This window comes from Bemisia tabaci, chromosome 2 (assembly GCF_918797505.1).
Source record: "Bemisia tabaci chromosome 2, PGI_BMITA_v3".
In the NCBI taxonomy this organism is placed as follows: domain Eukaryota; kingdom Metazoa; phylum Arthropoda; class Insecta; order Hemiptera; family Aleyrodidae; genus Bemisia; species Bemisia tabaci.
The window spans coordinates 56,382,638-56,404,631 of record NC_092794.1 but is presented as its reverse complement, the minus strand read 5'-3'; the positions used below and the strand labels follow the sequence as shown (position 1 = coordinate 56,404,631).

Below are 21,994 nucleotides of genomic sequence, written 5' to 3'. Positions count from 1 at the left end.
TCAGAAAGCTGCAAAGTTGAAAATTGGACAATAAAGTGACTAGCCCATAAACATTCACTTTGCCGGGGCACTTTTAATCTCTTAGAGTGGCATCTAACCAATGACCCAGCAAACAGCCAGCAACTCAGCAGCCTTTCGAAGTCAACGGATTGCTGAGCAGTTAACATTCACCCACTACAGTCGGTGAGTTACACAGTGGTAGTTAAACTACACTCTGCTAAAACCATTAGACAACCTGCTGGGTGCCTTGCTAAATTTAACAACGTATCTAAGCCCTGATCATTATTCTGTAACTATTTAGTCTACTACACATTAGAGATACCTGTAGCAAACAGAGTAAACTTTCATGGGTAACATTGCAAATTATGCGTTGAGGAATGGATTTCTGGCATTTTTGATGTTCTGAACATCACTGACACGCGATTTTACCTCATAGAGTTCTACTCAATCGGGTGTACCTCTGGTGTGCAAAAGACCTATTTTATGGCTCACCCATTCAAGTTGGCAAATTTTTCCATGATGCTTTGGTTTATGGGTGACTCAGGCCGAGGAGCAAAAACGCGACTTAAAAAAAGATTGTCAGTGACATTGAAAGAGAAGTTAAAGTAGACCTTCAGAGATCAATATCAAGTACATCACAACGCTCTAACACTCGAACCGACCTGCATACTTGGTCCCATATTTTAGCTCCAAAGGCTTAGGTGATTAATATTAAGTCTTAGGCAAGAATCCTCAAAAAAATACCTGAACATTGATCCTATTCCTTTGAGAAGACCTGCTTTCTTTTTACCAGAGTTCTGTTTCATCCTGTTGAATTCCAGTGAAGCATGTGATTCTCTCTCATCTTCTGCAACTGTCAAAAGGAATACATTTAAGATAAAATCTTTCAGTAACAAAAATTCAACAGCTCATTTAATGTTCTGAATTTTCAATTAATTAAACATTAAGACAATGAAAGTAATTTTTCGACTATACTGGTTATTATTTAAAATTCTTTCCTTCTTTTTCACTAACTTGCAGGGAAGAAAATGTAGGAGAAAATATTATTTGATTCGACATCCTACTAATTTTGCAGATATTTACAGTTTCCTTCACCGAAGTCACTTCATCTCTAGGGACTAAAAATGTACTTTTTAGAAATATGCTGAGAATTCAATTTTTGTGGTCTGGATCATACTGAAACCCTCTTAACTTGAGGAGTAGCTGACTTTTGAAAATCAAATCTGCACTATCAATTTTTGTGGTCTGGATCATACTGAAACCCTCTTAATTTGAGGAGTAGCTGACTTTTGAAAATCAAATCTGCACTTGTGGCCCACTTTGTGGTCTGGATCATACTGAAACCCTCTTAATTTGAGGAGTAGCTGACTTTTGAAAATTAAATCAGCACTATCAAATTTATACACCGCCACAAAAATATCCGAGAGCCACTTTCCTGACCGTCTCAAATTCAGGTAAAAATCGCAGCAACTTTTTAAATAAAAATAATACACACAAGGAAACAGGATTCTGACTACAGCGACAGTGGCATACACTCTGGTGCAGTGGAGGTAATTTCTAGTTCCACTAGGAGCCTGGAGATAGGGCATAGTAAAAATCGAAAACTTCAAAAAAAGAAACTGATTGTAAATGTTCATCCTGAGGGGGCGGGAAGCAGTAACGATATTAATTAAAAACCCAAAAATTTGGTTCATAATTATTACACCTATCTTAGATTTTTTCAATATATTTATATAGACTGCGAAGTCCGAATCTGAAGAACGTAGCAAGAGAGTTACTTACGAATATCCATTTGAAGTTCATGGGGAAGCGAAAAAGGCGTGTCATAGCTACGATCAACAGCTGCACGAAAACTTTCATTGCAGCCACGACCTCGGATTACCCGCACTGAGCCTTGACCAGTTCGATGATAAACCTCACCATCTTCAGCCATTTGAATCTGGAATTGAACATGAATGATAAATGAAACTTCCTATACACAGGAATTAAAAGCATACTTCAAGAAGAGTTGCAAGGCTGAGAAAAAATGATCATTAATGGGCATCATATTCGCTGATGGCACTTACAGAATAAAGCAAGAATTACATAACTGACAACACAGTCTTATGGTCAGTTTTAAAATAACTGAAACATCAAACATTGAAATTTGCAGATACTTACTCCATGAACCATGGTTTGCAGGGATTCCAAACTAGATGATTTTTTCATACCAAGGGAAGGACCCAACTGTTTCTTTGGCACTGATTCTACATTATCTATAACAAAAATATGATAACAATAAGCTCAGAAGTCTTAGGTTGATGTTTGCCTTGGAGGCATGGACTGCCACCAGATAGGCAAACTTTGCAATGGTAGACTATAAATACTTTCTGCCTGAAGTCCTGGATTACAGAGCGATAATGATGAACTCACAGCAAATGAAAGGAGGAAAATACTAATGCTTACAAAAAAGAAGAAACCTCCTTTCAGCAAAATGTTACTTCACTAAGTAGAAACAAATTTTGGAGCATTGTAATCAAGATAAGTGTTTTTGTAATCTCACCGCTGATACACAGCTACTAGAACTGACAAGTAATAAATTAATGATGCATACTTTAAATTATTCTTTTTCATGCCGTTTCTTGACGCAGCTTCATATCCTTACTACGCTGAACTTATTTGAATGCCTTGATACAAGAAAGACTCAACATGGAAGTTAAAAATTCAACTTCGGAATCTCAAATCACAAAACAGCAAGGTTCGCCTGTTCCTTTTTTTTGGTATCAAATGAACATCCTCCAAAACTCCAAAAGGCTTTTCATTCAAAAAACAATGTTTGTTACAACCAAGTGTTTTTAGTTTCCAAGAAAGTTTTAGCAGTTTTCCAAACAAGTCATTCAATAGTCATGTTCGGAACTTCCTAAAAAAGTTTGCAATTTCGTTATTATGTGATTTTTTTTTTTCAGCACTTTTTGTAATTTACTGTTACAAATAGCCCGAGCATCACTTTCAAGGGAGAAAATGAATTTTTGTACGCTCCTTTCAATTCGACAAAAACTGAGACTGATTGTGAGTCAAATGGCTGGCTGATTCATTGCTTCAGTGTTAAGACACAGGTATGTTGAAATGACTCAGTATAAACTCTAAAACCAAATACTAAGCCATTCACTTAACTCTACCTATCAATTATTATCATACATCCATTCAATATCGCTGTGCATGCAAGAGTAGCATTTCCTTTGTTAAACATTGGATGCAATCTTCGAATAATCGTTTTTGGTAATTTTCGGAGGGAAAAGTTTGATTATTTTTTCCATGCATGATAAAGACTAAAAAGTTAAGGAGAGATGGAACTTAAAAGAAATTGAAAAACCTTCGGGCCATCACGCTGTTCAGGACGATTCCAAAACGTAAAAAAGCACAACAATAGACTCCTTATTATAAAATTTAAAAAAAAGGCAGAGGTGTAATTTTCAGCATAGAAATATTACTCTGCCACCACCGCTTTCAGGAGTGCAGAAATTTCCTGATCATTTTCTCTATATTTTGTAGTTATGGCAGCTTACGTAAATAGATGGGAAACTTGAAAACTTGGGAGGGGCGGCTTGTAACAGCATCAAAATTGCATAATCTTCTGGAATTCACCTGCTTTGTGTAGATTTAAGGAGAAATTCACATATTTACAGTTGAAAATTTGATAACTGTAGTGTAATAGGCGAGTTTTTTGCACAATCACAACAGACGAAATAAGGGGGGAAAAGGTCATAGCTTTTATGAATTATGGGGGGAAAAAGGTTTTCAAAATGGGAAGGCTAAGAACTCTCTGCACCCCTGACCACTTGAATAATACATTAACAAAATAGCATCAAAAAAGTTTTGAAATCAAAAATGCTTCCCTCATTGAATATAAGCACACAGATGAAAGGAGATGATAGATAAAAGATGAAGTTACGTACGCTCTGATCTCGGAATCGACTCAGCGGAACTAACTCGGTAGACTGCTCCTGATGCATTAAAATAAAAAGCAATGACAGGCGTTAATGCAAGTGAAAGAAGGCATTAGAAAAAGGACGGAACATCAGCACATGAAGTAATGAATTAGTAAATTTCAACAAAACACAACAAGAAATTAAATTAGTTATCCCTCAACAATGCAATTTCATATATAAAAATAACATCACATTACATTGGTTCACCTCACTCAGAGATGGGTGGATTTTAAAGGTCTTTTTTGAGTAATATAAGAGAAATAGAGGCAATGAAACGTATGTGGATCACTCTTGGAATATTGGCTTATGGTAAGAGATTGTAAACATTCTTTCTGATCTTAGATATTTTGCCGAAGGACCTCGTGCACAATACCAAGAAATTAGGTGCTGGTTAAATTTCGATATTACGTATTTGATAAGATGTTCCTCACCACCTCATAAAGACAATGAGTTTATAACCTAACTTTCCATGTGCCAATCGGGAGAAAAGCAGGGCTGAAAAGAGAATTTCTCCGCCTCCTGTCTGCACCGCATGTTATAATTTGACAGAATTTTATTTTTTTCATTTGTCTTATCTTCTCAACCTGCTGGGTAAAAAAAAAGTAAAAGCTCATCACACTCAGGAGGTTGTCAGGAACACCATAAAATCGGAATTTAACTTGCGCTGAATTTCTTGGTATTTTGTGCATAATATTTTCAAAATATAGATCCATGAGAAATAAATTTGGAATACTTTGAGTCATCCTAAAAATCTCTCAACTCTTCTATCTTCGTATGTCACATATTTAAAAAGGGCTAAATAGTTTTTGATACGTCAGCACATTATTCAAACTTGTAGACATGAATGCATCAGTGGCACAGTGGTGAAGCAAGGCAATGGGAAGAAACACCTCCAATCAAAAATAAAAGATTGTTTTCGCAGCAACATCATCCGCTGTATGAATGTTCAATGATTGTGATTTAATTGGCTTATTTTGTTTTTAGTACTCTTCAAAAGCAGATAAAATTCGAAAACGCTCTTGGAAAGAGCAGAAAACTTAAAGAGTGTAATAGAGATTGGTAATTTGATTTTTTTTTTTTTTTTCCCGAAACATTCATGTCAAATACAGTGAACACAGAATCAGTCCATGACAGTTTCATTCAGGTCAAAATACATTTAATGTCTCCAGGCAAGATTTACTTCTCAAAAATGCCTACTATTTTGCACTCAATAACCTTGGGACAGCCCATAAAATACCCAACCCAATTTATTCAAGTTTTTGCTCTTTACTCACTTTCTTGCAACGTAACTGTGATGCAAATTTAGATCATTTATGATAAATACACAATTTTTGGTTCTCCTCAAACCTCAATACTCCAAATTTCACCAAAATGAAGCAACCAAATATTTGGTAATGACTCAAAAATGATACCATCTGATAACTTTATATTGACAGAAACTTGTTTCAGTACCAAATACCACCCTCCGGAGTTGGGTATTTTATGATCAGCCCCCTACTGATATTTAACTCTCTGACAGCTCTTTTTGACCAATAAAGCAGAATTCTTGATTAAATATGGAATAAATGCAGCAATGCAAAGGAGAAGGTTTGTAAAAATGTTGGCATTCAATAGGAACATTGACAAGGCACTGAATAGCAGAATGACTTTGATAGGATGAAAATGATCAGCATCACTCAAGACAGTTATTCCATCATGAAAATGAAAAATAAATTCCTGCATCATCAATTTCTTACGGTGATTTGAGCCAGATGAGTCATTCCATTTACCCTTCTCTCTTTCTTCACGCAGTTTCTTGTTGCGTTGGTATGTGTCAGTATTTTTGGCATCTAGCGTTGCGTGACGTTTTTCAGACATACTTTGTCGTCCAAATGCATCTCTTGAGAAACCTTTAGCAGCTTCCTCTAGAGATAATCTAAAATGAAAAGAAATCAAAACGTTACCGATTTCCAAACTCCACCCAGTCTTAAAGCTTGTAAAAGTAAGTAAATCCATTTTTTTAAGGATATTGTTAGTGCCAAATGGCATGTAGTGACTTTCCAACAGGTTTTTGAGCCTAAGATACCTAAAGAAAAATCACTGACAGTGGCAAACTAAGACATTCAAATGGATTTAAGAGACAGAGAATTTTTGATCCTCAAAGGACAGTTAAAGTGGGGCTGTTGCACTCTTTTTCTTGAAATTAATTTTAGGAAAATATATAAAAAAATTAGAATGCCTGCACGGTTTCTGTTTTTTGTGTACGCAAATTTTAGCTGAAAGAAAGGATTTCAAAGTCCCCAAAAATTCAGCCCCTTTGTAAACAGAAAACTATCGCACCAACAAATATCATGATGTCACAAGATAATCGAGTGTTTGGATAGATAAGTGTATGAAACAGTGGCTGTTCATTTTTGTTGCTAGTTCCTCAAGAAAATGGAGGCCTTATGGTCTGATACACCCTGCATAGTAATAAACACCTACATATGTAATGACAAGAGTATACTCACTGGCTTGCATACGTGATGTCTGTGGCACTACTGGTACTGTTTCGCTGTCTTTGAGGTTTATCACTAATGTTTTCCAATCCTTGTATTCTGAAATTAGAAAAAAAAATACCCATAAATCATTCCTCTGGAAAATATTAGTCACACTCTCATGTTAGGGCACTTAAATTGCACTGCACACCAACCCTTTGCTAAAATTTTTGAATTAAGACCTTTTTAGGGAAATACTGTTTGTATTAACTCTACTGATAATTGATGCAATTACTGGCATACAGAATATAGATGTTACCCCCATATTTGCCTACATGCATACGTGTTGAGTGTATCAAATGTTCATTTCATGATATTACAACTGCACAGTTTTAAGTCTAAATCTACAAAACACAATTTTACAAAGGGCCATAGAAAATTTCCTCCATTTTGTGAAAATTTGAAGAATCAAAAGTTAATTGCCCCGTAATTGCAACTAGTATTGATTCTCCTTGATTATCATGCCCCCCAGAATCTCACAGCTTTCCAAAGAGACAATATTGGCAAACTTCACCAGTATATAGAAAACCTTGCGAATAAATCCCCCCCCCCCCCCCCTCCGCAGTAATCAAGGCACTGCTTTGTAAAAGGATCAAAGTTGAAAATTAAAAAAATAAGAAGGTGGCTGTATACTTTAACTTTTGATTTGAAGGGTTGAAAAAAAGTGAGGCTTACCGGTTGGATGGCATAGAGTAAGGGTTGTCTTCTTCTATTAATACAATATCACTGGATGGAACGTTAATGGTGGGGCTAGACATATCATCTTCACCACTTAACATTAGGGTTGTCTGGTGTGTTGCCTGCAAAAGAAACATTAGTTTAGCGGTCACTCAGGGTCAAACGATCCAAAAGGTCTGATTTTTCAACCCTCTGTGTTAGGATTTGTTGAAATTTTTCTACAAGTCTCATTAGTAAACAAAGTTTCCTGCAAATTTCAACCTCCTCTGGTTGAAAACTCTCGGTCAAACTCTCCATAAAAGGAGTAACACTTTGATTATTATGAGGTTTTAGGATAAAACTCAATTTTAGAGGTGCAAAATGGTAAGGGGTTCTTCGGTGTACTATATTAGAAAATGACCCAGTATGAATGAAAATTTGAGAACAATACCATAAGAGAGTAAAAATGTTGAGAAACGTTATTTTCAGGGGCCAAGTTACGCTTAAGGAGTGTCGCGCTTTTGGAGGGTACCATAAACCCAAAATTTTTTGGGGAAAACACATTTTGGGCGATTACCTACCGAGGTGAGTTCTCAATTTTGAAATTCTCACAAGAGTTCCTGTCACGATTGATCTGTTATCATTACTTTGCATCAATTTCTGCCATTTTTTCAGATTCTCTCAGGCTATAATCAGATTGTGTTAGGCTAAAAATGAAGCGAAAACTTGAGGAAAAGGAAGCTCCACCTATGACCTTAAAAATTACCACAAAAAGATCGAGGAATCTGCAAGATTTTTACAGCCTGGTAGCTTAGATTCTCACGGTTAGTTCTGACTGATATGTGGTTCCATCTACCAGGAATGAGCTTGAAAGAAATTGTATGATTAAAAAGAAAAGATCATAATTGCGTTAACCACAGCTGATCATTCTGTTTCATCAAAGCATAGCAACAGATCGGACAAAAAATTTGAGGATTAAGTATTAAGGATCTTACCCTGTAATAACTTTGATTACGAAGACCATTATGATGAGTAGTTTGACCGGTCAGACGGTCAAGTACGGGATTCCTAAGAGTGATCGCATCTGAAAATGGTAACGTACACTATAAGCAGGAGCCAAAAAAGAACTGGTTTCACATTTACAGGCAGAGCTTACCAGAAGAAAACAAGTAGAACAGAGCTTGACAAGCTGTTTCAATCAATAATTCAATAATTCGTCTGCAGTGTGAAAGAATGTCTAAATTCGCAAGTGGCAAAAGATTAATTTTGCAAGAGATACAAAAACTGATTTGCAATGGCTTGAGATGTCATGTAGGCCAGAATTGTGGCTCATAATCATGTGATACATTCACTAATGATATCTGAGTACATATGACTGAAACAGAAAAAAAATTTTTTTTCTGCGAAAATTGGCACTTACGATCCTTTGCTTTGAGAGGATTCTATAAGGAAAGTGGTGCATGTGATAGGTTTAATTCATGCTCCACAACGCTTGTGATACAGATGTTTGCGCATAATCTTTGAAAGTAAACAAAGCCGAGAAAAGCAGAAGAGGCCAAGCAGACACAGTCTGCTTTTGCAAAAATTGGCCCTTGTGGTACTCAAATCCTCATCGAAATACATTCAAACATCATGGCTGGCGGTAGCCACCTCCGGACAAAGTCGAAACTCAGCAACAATGGAAGCAGTCTGAGGAAAAGGTGGCAGCCAACCATTAATACACCTAACTCCCTTGATGTGAAATATTTCTAAACTTCCGTAGCTTTTTTATTGAACTTAATAATTTTTAAACAATCAAGAATTAAGGGAATCATTTCTATTAATATGAAACTAGTGATGCGTTCCCAAGAGGAAGACAAATTACTCGTTAATTTCTGTGATAATTTTAATTTCAGATGCAGATGATTTAGGGACCAGCCATATTCTGCTAACTAAAACCATAAAACAATAATCTGAAAAAATCCATTACCAATTTGAGGACTTATTTGATGTTTATGCGGCATGAAGATAACTGTGTTGTCAGAGTTTTCACTTGTTCCTGAGTTGTCTGTTGTTGTATGAGCACTATTTTCAGGGTCTGAGCGATTCGCACAAAACGTTTCAGTATTTGCTGCAAAAAAAAAATAAAATAAAATTATGATTGCCTGCTATACTTCCATCAAATATTACTTAGCAAAGGTGAAAATGAATAAATAACTTGCGTAGGATATTGTGAATGAAAACGTAAACTTAGGATCACCTTCACCTAGATCACTTTAAAATTCAGAGAAATTATTGAAGAAGAATCATTCTTTATCAAGGTTCCTTTAAAATAAATTACAACAAAGTTGATGTCATACTATAAAAGCCTTGACCGCGATGAATAGATCATGAATTCCAATGAGAGAAAGTCAAATTCTTGGATAAGAACTTGCATCACATAAGCGGTGCGAGGGAGGAGGACGAAAAATCCAAAATTTAGCGTCACATGTTTTACAAACAGCCTAAGGACATAAGCTGCTAGAGGTAAATAGACCGTATTCGATAACGGTTCGATGTATCGTTTGGTTCAAAACAATAGCACATAACCTCAAACCAAACTGTAAGGATTTAAGTTGGAAAAGCTGAAAATGAGAAAATTCCTAACAATTTCACTTTAAATTGGCATTAGGTACGCAAAAGAATAAAAAATCTGTTACAAAAGACCCATTCTCTCAGATTTCTGAATTTACTTTTGAGGCTATGTTTATATTTTGAACCAATCGATATCGATACATTCTCAGCCGTTTGATGTATCGAATACGATCTATAGATTACTAAACTACTTAAAGATTTTCAATTTGCCTGTTTGGCAAATCAGGAGGCTAAGAAATACGTACATGATGAGTTAGTAATATGACTAGATGCCGAATCAGAACGCTTGTGTTGCACTGGCGATGTTGAGGGTGAAGAATTGCGACGAGCGACTGTTATCGTAATAGCACCAGGGACTGGACCTTCTTCGTGCAGCATGGCTGTACGCAACGTTTCCATGGCTGCAGTGTTGCTTTGGTGCAGTAATGAGATCCCATTAACAGATAAGAGTTGATCGTTGGTCTTCAGACGACCGTCCCGGGACGCTGCTCCTCCATGTAGCACACTCTTTATGAAAATGCCTAGATCAGTGCCTGAAACTAAGAAAAAAAATTCAAAGTTAAACTAGAATAATTCATTTTATGAAGTAAAGCAGGAAACTTTTTGTTGATGACTTGATAGACCTCGTTAATGGAAGATAATTTTCCTTCTTTTTACGGAGGACATCATCCATCAAAAATAAATTTTGATAACTCTATATTACAACCAAATGTAGTGGCCATAAGGACGGACCCAGGGCTAACATTCGTAATAGAATAAGTTAGGAATAAGTACTTAATCACTCTTAGAAATAGAGAAAATCCTACGTAGTATCGCTTATAGCAATCATATTGATAAGGTAAAAATACTTGTATTGAATGTTTAGTTGAGGCAAGAGATAGTGCCTTGCCATTTCTCCATCACAGAAACAAATCTGAATAGGACTCCTCTTTTCCCGTGGAGTCGCTGTTGACTCAAAATCAATCTGTATATCCTCAACAAAAATGTTATCAAAAAATAAAACTACAATATAAGTAGCAGTGACAGAAAAGGCTTGCAAAAAGAAAAGCAGACTGGATTGCTGTTGCACTCTTTTTCTATTATTACGCAAGCTCAGAATTTCAACGGCACTCCTTTATTCTTTGACAGAGCTTCTACGGATTTCCTGAATTGTCTTTTTATTTCGATTTTTAGGGAGCGCAAGCAGAATTTGGAACTATTAAATTCAATTATCAGTTACTAGTACACAATTCCAGACAACAAATCAATCATTTAATTCAGGAAAATAGAGCCATATTTTTTTTAAACTTACTGTTTTTCTTCCCTGAATGGTTTGCAGAGGTCTTGCCTTTGACACTGACTCCTAGTCCGGCTTTCTCCGTGTCATGGACAGGTATATCGAAAGTCAAAATTTCCTTCCGTTTCCATGGTAGAGAATGACTGCGATCCAAAGAATTAGATTTTGATTTGCTATCACTCAGGTATTCAGATGACCTGTTAAGCTCTTGTTTTATTGAGTTCTTTTCAACGTCTGTTTTCTCGGATCTGTCGCTCTTCTCGACCCATCTGACGTTAGTCTCTTCTTCGTTCTCCTCTCGTCTAACTGGTCCATGACTAAGGCGCTTGCTTATTAACTCCCTGTCTCTGTCAACACACAAATCCTGCAAAACAAAAAATAAGGATGTAAGAACCTCTGATAAAATAATACAGAAAATAAAAAGAAATGAAAACAGCAACTTGAGTCTGAATTCTCACACCAACTTGAGTCAGAATTCCTCACAGCAACTTGAGTCTAAATTCCTCATTCATCACTTATTGTTACTTCAATTAAGGAGATTATTTTGACATATTTTCGGTCACTTTGCTCAAGATATACCTGATTCAATCCAGCCATACAACATTCATAGGAGATTTTTAAGTGGATTTCAAAGAAATTGTATCTATTGCGTTCTGTTGCTAACTCAAAAGAATTGCGCTTGTTTTTTTCATAAAAATAAATTCAGATGTGTGCATTTAAACACTAGTAGATGGAGTTTCTAAAGAGTTTGTGCATATATATTTACTCTTCAAAAACACGTTTCTTGAGGCCACTACTAATCTAGCAGTTACTGCCCGATTTTGCTGAAGTTGGTCAACAGACTCCCTAGATTCATACTTTGGACATGTTGGTTGCTCTTAATAATTTGCCAAAGTTGTCATCGAAAAACACAAGTTCAGAGTCAGTTATTAGAGTCTCCTGTGGCTCCTTAAGCAAATATCCATTTTTTTAGGGTTTTTTCTATTTTTCTCTTTTAGGCTAACAAAGATAAGAATGGAAATAAATGATTAATCAGTCTTTAATTGATAAAACCTTATGATAGTTAAAAAATTAATATATGATAAAATTTTAAAAAAACTTAATACAATTAAAAATTTGTTTTCATTGGCAACCACACCCTCAATTTTACTTCTCCTTGCAATTTAAATTTTACCCCTTTTACTTCTCTTCACAAAATTTAAACATGGAGCAAGACAAAATAGAAGGGGCAAAACTCACCCCTGAGCGTTGGCTATCATCTTGTCGAGAGACAACAATGCGAACTGTACTACCAGGAGGTGTGTTCCGCAAAAGACTGACAGCATCAGCCTGACTTTTGCCTGTAAGTTCAACGTCATTAACAGCCAATAATCTATCACCTGGTCGCAACCTTCCATCTTCTACAGCGGCACCCTGAAAACATTAAACCAGAGTACTAAGTAATCTTTTTTATTTAGTTATGAATTCACAGCATCCATTATAGCCAGATGAATTGAAGTTTCACTGAGAGGAAGATTAAGTCGTCAGCTTATGAGCAACATTTATTTTTTATTTTTAAAAAAAAATCTTCAATAAGTTATTCAAGAAGTGTATTTTGCTAAAATATTCTATAAAATGTGCAAAATATTGAAAGCGTATAATACCTTGACTTTAAAGGGAGAGACACTTTCAATATAGATGAAAAAATTTAAAATTAAAAACTTAAGAACAAAAGATTCCTCTTCAAATACCTGCATTCTCTACTTCCAGTGTAAAAAAACGAGTGTCTGACGCACAAAGAACGCAATAGGACGTTCCGTAAGTCTCCAATACAAAAAAAAAAACAAATGATCAATTCGTCAAACGTTTGTAAAAGAAATGCTGAATGTTGAAAAATTCAAGCATTTATAATTACGTAAATTAAGAAAAAAAATTCAAAATCAAGGAAATACAACAACTCAGAAATTTGATAAAAATTCAAAATTATCAAGGGCTTTTCAGGAATTATCACAAATCCTACTTGGTATGTCATACCTTGGGTAAAATATTCTTGATGTAAATGGGACAGTTCCCTCCAGCAGGATTATCTCTTGTTGTGATGCTGAAACCAAGTCCGTGAGGCCCTTTGAGCAGCTCTAATTCCATCCTGCGCCCGATTCGTCGAGTATTTGCTGTCATCAGCGGATTTACTGTTGGCTGCTGCACGTGGTTAAGCGAAAGCATGTTCGGCAATTTTTTGGTAGGCGAGACGGTTGCCATTTTGCTGTTAGCGCTTGCTACTGTCTCTTCGCTTTCCACCATTTGTTCACTATTGCTGACAGACCCTTGGTTCTCCTTGTTTTTCAAATTGGCACTGCTTGTACTTGTTGGGAAAATAGGCGGTGGCGGCTGCTTTTTCCCTCCTTCACTAGGATTCTTTATCACCCGTAATCTTAGCTCAGGAGACTTCACAGAATCCCGGAAAATTTCTTGAACTCTGTAAAAAAAATAACATAATCGTGATGAAGAGGGACACCTCTTTTCCCAGTGAGACAGAGCTCCATACTAACAGATCAAAAACCCTCTTCAGAGAGGCAAGAGTGAAAAATGGCGGGCATTATAAGAATAATCTAAAGCTCCGGGGACAAATCATTGTTTCCACTATTGTTTTCCAGGACCACAGATGAGGGGTCTTCAGCGGGGTTATACATCGCATTTTCTTGAAGGAAGTCTGAAAAATTAACCCAGTAGCTAGGTGAATTTTTCAGTTTATTTTCTTTTTCTCAAGATTCTCTTTTTCAAATTATTTGACTTTTTCGACACACTTTGTATGACATCTCCAGAAAACTGAAGGAGGGTCAGTTGGAGCCAGTTTCACATACTTTGCAAGGTACTTTTTAGCGTAGTAGTATGAAGTGTGACGGGGCATAGAAAAATGGGAGCTCCTAGTAATTTCACTGACTGTTTTTTCCAAACACAATACCTAAAAGTGCCATGCTAAGGAACGATGTTACTCTATCAAAAATTCAAAGGTTAAAATTTTTTAACAAGGCTGTCATAACATATTACGTGGAGTGATTGGATATCATAAAATTGTAATTGGCGCATTGCGTGAATTAATTGGCCTTTTTTTCTCTTTTCGGAAATTAAAGTCACTCAGAGTGTAAATAGTCTCAGACAACTCTGCTATTAATGCTAAACAGCGAACAGGTCCCTCGAATAAACTTGAATTTCTCATTCATCATTTTCACTGCCTTTTCATTTATACTTTCACCTTCTTAGCTATAAAAGTGCATTAAGAGATCACCAAGAGCATTATAAGTATTTTAAAGACTGATGAAAAATTAAACTTCAAGAATAAGTCAGGCCTTAACTGCGAGAAGTTGAAAATCTGAAAATTGTCAAGTACCAAAAAGTGAAGGTTGTGCCATGAGAGTATGGTATGGGAAAGATGGATCCTGAAAAACAGTCAGCACTTCGGTTCTTTCAGCACCCCTAATTCAGAAAGATGAAGCATCCAATTTTAAAAAATTGATGTACTTTCACTATGGACAAAAATAGGGGTTGGGCAAAAACTAAACACATCATAAGTTGTTAATATCAACGGGAGTTAATAATACTGAGAAACTTACATATGAAAAGGTTGGCCGACAAGCTGCTTTCCATTGATCTCAACAATTTTGTCACCAACAGCAAGCCTACCATCCAGATCGACTGTGCCACCTGGTTCAATACCTTTGACTAAGAGACCTCTCTCTCCGCCATAGGAATCATAGTCTGGCACAACATGAATACCCAATGAACCACTGGTGCAATCTAACACAATGAATTCTTTCCTGAAAACAATAAAACATTTTAGTTTAGAAAATTTAATTTGGATATTGAGGAGATTCAGTGTTATAGAGAAGTTAATATATTATAAAATGCTGCCTGAGGATGGATGTCAACAAGGGAGGAGGAAATAAAACTAAAGTTTTTGGAAAAAGAGTGGGAGGAGAAAAAAAACACAGCTTCTTGCAAGAAACTGTAGACTTCCATAGAATTGGATGGATTGGTGGATTTGATCTTACCAATCTATTTCCTTAAAAATTCATAAGCTGACTTGATACGAAACAAGGGGACTTCCCAGGCAAGAGGGATCTATGACTTCTGATTGAAAGAATATAAAAACATGACAAGTTCATTCTGTTCATTTGTAGGATACTAATTTTTAAACGTTTTCTTAACTCTTGACCTCCTCCATTTCAAATTTTTTGATTAATAAATATGCATATTCACTTCCCTGTCCCCTAAATAGGTTTGGGGTGGTCAACTTTAAAAAAAAACTGGCTGAGAAATTAAGTGAATTCCATTGACTGAATCACTTGAGAAAAATTAAAACCTTAAACATTAATTACTCCGTTACAATCCTCAAGAGGCTGCTGAACTTCATGAGAATGCCACATGATAATTTTTTTCGATAAACTTATCAAAGTTGGAAATTTATTCCTCAATATTCCTCAGTCCGCAAGGACAATTTACACACTACACCAAAATAAACTGTTACTTACTTTTGTTCAGCTACTGAAAAGGAGGTGCCCACAATTGGGTTGCTGTTTGCTTGGCCTAAAGGTTCTTTTCTCCTGTGTTCGCGCGGAAGGGACAAAGAGGATGTAAGCCCTCGTTTGTTTACCCGATCGGCCGCATCGATCCACCTGAAGCCACTGTGGAAGAATAAGAAAAAGTATTGAAGTAATGAAGAAAATATTTTGCAAGCTTAAAAATTCTCCATTCTAAGAAATCCTAGAGAGAGATACTGAAAAGGCACCAGTATTTAGATTAAGAAATCTTTGTAAAAATTGCATAGCATATCAACAACCTCCTTGGATACATTACTACCTTCTTTGAGCTGTAAGTTTCTTTTCAAATCTTTGAATCGTAAGAGAATGTTACGAGACCGATTGTCTTTTAGGAGGATAAGTAAGTCCTTTACCTAATTTTCTTCATGTTCTGTTGTATAGACTCCCGCAAAAATGAGGTATATGGAAGAGTTTCCCATTAAGTGACGTTGTGAAGTTCATTTTTGATTAATTTCACATATGAAAAGTACTTTTTTGACGAGGAATTTATCCTTAATTGCCACAAGATGGAAAGCAGAGAAACTGCAGCAAAAATAAAATCAAGGGTTTTGAGTACCTACCATGATTTTTCAGGGACTTTCAAGACTATTACAAAGTTTTTCACAGATGTTAAAAAAAAGGAATTTCTTGCGAAAATCTTTGTAACAAGTAGATGCACAATGCATGGCACTTAAAATCACATAAGAATGAGCTAAGGTGCAGTAAAATATATAAAAGCTGAGTACAACTCAAAGACTGCTGTTACATTTCAATTGGACCCTGAATTCAAAAGTCCCAAGACCTTTATTAACTTTCATACCTTTTTTTTTTACATAGCAAGTAGTTTCAAGAAATTTTTTTTTAAAAAAATCAAATTTCAAGATCACAGGAACCTTAAATGGGCTCATAAGAAAGAATTTTATTAGATACTCACCTGGAATCACTAGAAAATTGCATAGAGAGCCTATTGGATCCATCTCGGGCAAAAGGCGTATGTAGACGCTGCGGTTGAGGCTGAACAGGATTAGGTTGATATGTATCCCAGTCATTATTTCCATGAAAATTATTGGTGAGACACTGGGTGAAATGGGTTTGTAACTGTTGGACATGAGGACGTGGAGTACTGTTCTGATACCTATTCCATTCACCATGGCCATTGCTTAACCGATCCACCTATAAAGAGGTTTCCAGCATTATTCATGTTGATGCTACTTTACTTAGAGAAGAAAATGGTATTCTTCTTTTCAAGAGGAATAAACGTTTTGAAGCAATACTTCAAAGCTTTGTGATAAATTCGGGGTTGTTTGCATACATTCTACTAGGTAACTACAACATTTCAACCCTTAGCTTGAGTAACAGGTATCAAAGTCAATCAGATTTTCGGTGCTCACTATCAGGGTCGATACTTGCCAAATCCAATCTATATTTTAATCAATTCTCACCTAAATTACTGATTACACGTTTGTAGTTTTAAAAATTGCCAAAAATGTCGGTTTTTTTTTGTTTTTTTAAAAATCAATTTGAAGTAGTTATAAGCAATATCATGAGGCAAAAGTAAAACCTGGAATTGAAAAATTAGAGCATTTGTTCATAAAAAAGACTTCCCTTTTGTTTTGTTTTTTTGCGGTAACTCTTAATACTAGCCGATAATGCACTAAATTTGTCCGTTTTCTGATCTTACAAATGCACTGGCAAACGACATGCAAGCTAACAGAGAGCTTAAATTCAAACTGAACTCATGGAGTTGAATAACTTTCAGACTAATGAGAAAGCAACAAATTCTGGACCTCAGGAAAAATTTCAAAACAATTTCAAGACTTTTAAACGTTTATTCTTCGGCAAAACTAAAAATTTAAAGAACCCAGAATTTTCTTTCTTCTGATCGATTGACGACCTGATATTCAGATCCCTAAAACAGTCCGATTATTTATTATCTTAGAAACTAATAACTGGACTACATTTTCCAATTAGGAGCCACTAATCCTTGCTTATCCATAAAATTACCTATTAGTTCAAAGAAACTAAGAGAACCAGAAACATTGGTCCTTCATGGCATAAATTAGTCCAACAGATGTAGAGATAAATACCTTGTCTGAGGTGGGTGGTTCGATGATGAGAGGGGCTGCTGACCACCGTTTATTCTGATCACAGATCATAGGATGGGGACCTCCTGCACTATAGCAGTTGCTCATGCCTGCATCAGCATGCAATGCTGAATTAGCTAACAGCAAATTCAGTGCCGGCTCACTACCCCGTCGTACCTGAAGTGAGACAGGTACTCCGCCCGCTATCTGCTCATTGGTAACCTGAAATCATTACCAAAAAAATTAGAATTAAAAGAAATACAATTGCTTCATGAATTAGAGCCATGAAAGAATATTGCAAGAGATTTAAGAATTAAAAAAAAATTAAGGAACCAACATAAGTAGAAACGAAAGGAGGGGGGGGGGGAGGGTCCTGGAATTTTCAAAACTTCCCGGCGAAATGATGACACCTTTTACTTTAGTAGTGAAGCGCTCATAGATACAAAAACTTAGGTAGATTCCAACATAATAATTTCGGCTCACTCCCTCTGGGACCAAGGGATTGAGAATATACGTACAGATGCATGGAAATCTTCAAGTTTTGTCTTATACGTTCCTACGCAAAGGTGTACTGCTCTGGACGTTGCCAAATTCTTACTCATAAAAATATACTTTCTAGAAAGCTTAAGAATATTTTCCTTTGAATTTTTCGGATGATGTAACCCACACTTTGATCAAGCTTGTCTGCATGAATTCCAAAGATAAATACCTATGGTATTTCTCAGAGATTTACACTTTATCGTCGGATATTTTGCAACATTCGAGTGCCCATACTAAGGCATAGAGAAAAAAAAAAGGAGGTGTTTGCATTTCGGGCATCTTGGATTTTTTTGATGACGTAGGTCGGTACAGCGACTTTTATCATCAATTTTCTCGGAAATGGTGTAATTTATGGAAAAAAGTCATTCCATAAAAAGTGCTTGAAATTATATCATGAGTTGATTTAAACAAAAAAATGGGACATTATGGTTCGTTTTTCGTACTTCGAATTTCGGATTTCGCTGGCCAGGTTGTACCGACCTACGTCACAGGGTAAACAAACCTCAAGATGCAAACACCTCCTTTTTTTTCTCTATGATACTAAGGCAATATCCCATTTCACAGAAGTGTAATATTTGCGGACCTCCATGACGTCACGGAGGGACCGCATTGTATGCTCACATATTCGGCAACACTGCCCAGAGCTTTATTTGTCAAATGAGCCAGTCCATGTTACAACCGAACAAGTCCATCGACTGATAGGTTCTAGGGTACGGGCATTCTTAGAGAGCTCAGGGTTTATCATAAAATTGGCTTGTTAAGTTTCAACATCGACTGATTCAAATACGGACGCCGGCTGCTCGGAAATCACCTAACAAGCATTCGCGTCGCTTCGCGCGGTCGGTGGACCATCGAGGCTGCGTTATACCGGCAAGGTCTGCCGCACACTCTCCTCTCTCCGAGTTACGCTGCATCTCACATGAACTCGATATTAACGTCTACTGTCTTTTCTGCTCTGTTTGCGGCAGAACGTCAAAAAAAGGAGGGAAAAACCAGAGAAAAAAAAGAGGAGAAAAAAAAGGGAGAGTATAGACGCGTCAAGGTATGAAAGTTCTTCAGTAAAGTCAAGTGCTGATAATGGGGAAAGTTCCCGGAAATATCGGGGAAGTTCCCGGAAAAATCGGGAAAGTTCCCGGCATTATCGGGAAAGTTCCGGCATTATCGGGAAAGTTCCGGCATTATCGGGAAAGTTTCCGGATTTATCGGGAAAGTCCGGAAATTTCCCGAGGACGTTTCCGGTCGCTCTTCAAAATTTGAGAGATTACCTATGTAAGTGCATATCGACGGTGAGGCTGCAAAAACGCGTACCTCGATTGCGGAATTTAAAAATCTCCACTCCTGTTTGATTTTTTCAAAAGAGACTGAGCCAAGATCATTGCTCACCATTTTCATAGAAAAATGGTCACACCGTGAAGAAAAATCACCTAAGTTTTCAAGAAATGACGTTGAACAGAGTAAATCGTTGTTTCCCGGACTTAATAAGTTTTTGGAATACTGCTCTCTTTTTGGGCCGAAGTATCTTGATTTATTTTGCGAGGAAAAATCCGTACTTTTGATGGATGCCTGCCATTACTAATATATTAGAGCACCTTCAGTTTCGTATGATACTGTGCAATACCTCTGGTGTGAAATAGTTGCTTCAAGCGCTGTGGCACGCTGCGGCGCGGCAGGCGGGCAGCCAGCGCGAAACGCGCATTGGCGCCTACAAACCTAACAGGGATACTTCACAGGTTGCGCAATGCGTGAAGTATCCCTGTTAGGTTTGTAGGCGCCAGTGCGTCGCCGCTCCGCTTTATGTTAGGCTCTAATATTTAATCTGGCGGAGTCAGCGTTATTCAACTCATGATTTTGAAATGTTTGCACATCCTGTATGGATTATTCTCATTTTAATTGATGAAAAAAAATATGTATTAAAGGAAAATATGGAGTGTGTTTTGTCAATATTGAGGTGGTTCCGTATCAAACTTAATGATTTCCAAAGCACACGAATTTCTACACAATTTCTTATAGCCTTTTATAATCGATGGCGAAAAAGCAACAGCCAGGCGATAAAGTGTAAAGCCCGGCGATAGGAACTATAGCCCGGCTGCATAATTTTTTATCGCTCCGTATAGCACGGCCGTATGATTTTCTCCGCATTCTACAGTCGGCTATATGACTTTCGGTAGCCTTCTTTAGTCGGCTATAAGAATTCCTATGGTATTTTAAAACGCAGCTCTTATCGCCAATTTTTACCGAGGTTCTGATCAGGGTTGCAATTTTTCTTGAAATTTCACGTGAAATTTTTTCTGAAATTTCAGAAATTTATAAAAGATATTGAAAAACACCGGTTCCTTTTCATGTTTCGCAAAATGCAGAAATGGTGGCTTTCTTCTGTTTTTGAGCGTTTTCGTGCGGGTTGAATCCTCTAGCCCCTGAAAAATATGAAATATTTCACAGCCTCGTGAAATCATGAAATATTTCACAGAAATTTCCAATGTTTCATACGTTTCATGTCACGCGTGCATCCCTGATTCTGATTGGCTTATTGTTAGTCATTTAAGGCTAAGAGGGGCTGATTAGGGCTCAAAAATGGCGAAGTTCGCACACAAAAATAATTTACACAAAATAATTGATGCTGCTAAGTGGTCACCCAGTCTACCGGGCTCCCTAACCAGACCTAGAAAATGCCATTGAGCAGTACGAACTGCAAGATTGTGCATGGCATTCCTCAATGTAAAGGATTCAAATGCATTTCGCATCGTGGATTTCTTATTACGTATAAAATTTTCTCTTCATTTCGGCCTCTTTTATAAGTATGAGAAGAATTGTTACTTTAAGGCCACTGGATTCTCTTTTGATGAGAGAAACAGCTGCACGAAGATAGCGACACCTGATGGCGATAACCGTTGGTTTTAAATGTCCGTGTTTCGTTTGCTGAAAACATGCCCGAGCAAGCATGCAAAAAATTCCACGGGCGACTGTCTTGCTAACATAAAATAAATAAGTCTAATACTTTTAGTAAAAGGTAAAGTTCGTCGACTTTTGACAACTCGAATGATTGGTAACAGTCTTTGGGACGATCCTTAAAAATTTTACGAAAAAACGTAGGACTTACTAACACTCGACGGTGAAACTCACAAACCACGTATTCCGTGTCCGTTGTTTTGAAAGCTCTGCTTCAATTTTATTTTTTTAAAATGAGAGGGAATCGACATAATTACTTAAAGTTTTCACAAAATTTTCCTCGCATAGAGAAGAAAAATCACGACGCTTCATAAGAATTGCCGTTGAGTAATTTTCCAATTAAAAATAAAAGACGACGGAAAGTCTACAACGTCTCAACCCGAGAAACACGCTTTGGAAGTTTTACCGTCGACAGCTGTTTTATCCAATCAGAGATCGAGCTTAACGCAAGTGACTTTTTGCGGTTTCTCGCGGTTTTTATGTAGATTAAGTCTAAGCTGGCTACTTTTTCGGCCAATCAGAGGTCGGGATTTACAGCGCTTGACTTTTGGAGGTTTCTCGCGGTTTTTATGCAGATTAAGTATAAGCTGGCTACTACTTCGGCCAATCGGAGTTCGAGTTTCAGCGCTGGACTATAAGCGGTTTCTCGTGATTTGTATGCAGGTACAGTCATAGTAGGCCCTTAGGTGACGTCGATGCTAATGTGCACGCGAGGAGTTCGCGAGACGTTTCTTATTTGTCAACATTCTTAGCATTGGGCTTGGATTTTTCGTCGCAGCGTCGCGATATTCAAGATCTCCGGTAGAGTCAACAAATTTATTCAAGATCTTCGCCTGAT

General features: G+C 36.9%; 1 protein-coding gene across 6 annotated transcripts in view; it reads right to left on the bottom strand.

The window, feature by feature from the left end:
• The window catches only part of baz (par-3 family cell polarity regulator), a 59,769-nt gene that overhangs the window by 9,201 nt on the left and 28,574 nt on the right, over nt 1-21,994 (bottom strand). For 2 of the 6 annotated variants that reach the window (XM_072295905.1, XM_072295900.1), the window contains 17 exons: nt 17,674-17,892; nt 16,521-16,759; nt 15,539-15,691; nt 14,621-14,824; nt 13,044-13,485; nt 12,270-12,443; nt 11,046-11,394; nt 10,000-10,293; nt 9,111-9,251; nt 8,137-8,225; nt 7,160-7,284; nt 6,458-6,544; nt 5,705-5,883; nt 3,936-3,983; nt 2,161-2,255; nt 1,783-1,939; nt 745-853 (listed from right to left, as the gene is read on the bottom strand). In XM_072295905.1, the coding sequence (XP_072152006.1) occupies nt 745-853; nt 1,783-1,939; nt 2,161-2,255; nt 3,936-3,983; nt 5,705-5,883; nt 6,458-6,544; nt 7,160-7,284; nt 8,137-8,225; nt 9,111-9,251; nt 10,000-10,293; nt 11,046-11,394; nt 12,270-12,443; nt 13,044-13,485; nt 14,621-14,824; nt 15,539-15,691; nt 16,521-16,759; nt 17,674-17,892 (3,104 nt within the window). The remainder of the gene's footprint in view (nt 1-744; nt 854-1,782; nt 1,940-2,160; nt 2,256-3,935; nt 3,984-5,704; nt 5,884-6,457; nt 6,545-7,159; nt 7,285-8,136; nt 8,226-9,110; nt 9,252-9,999; nt 10,294-11,045; nt 11,395-12,269; nt 12,444-13,043; nt 13,486-14,620; nt 14,825-15,538; nt 15,692-16,520; nt 16,760-17,673; nt 17,893-21,994) is intronic. The other 4 variants (XM_072295901.1, XM_072295902.1, XM_072295903.1 and 1 more) reach the window with 4 other exon arrangements.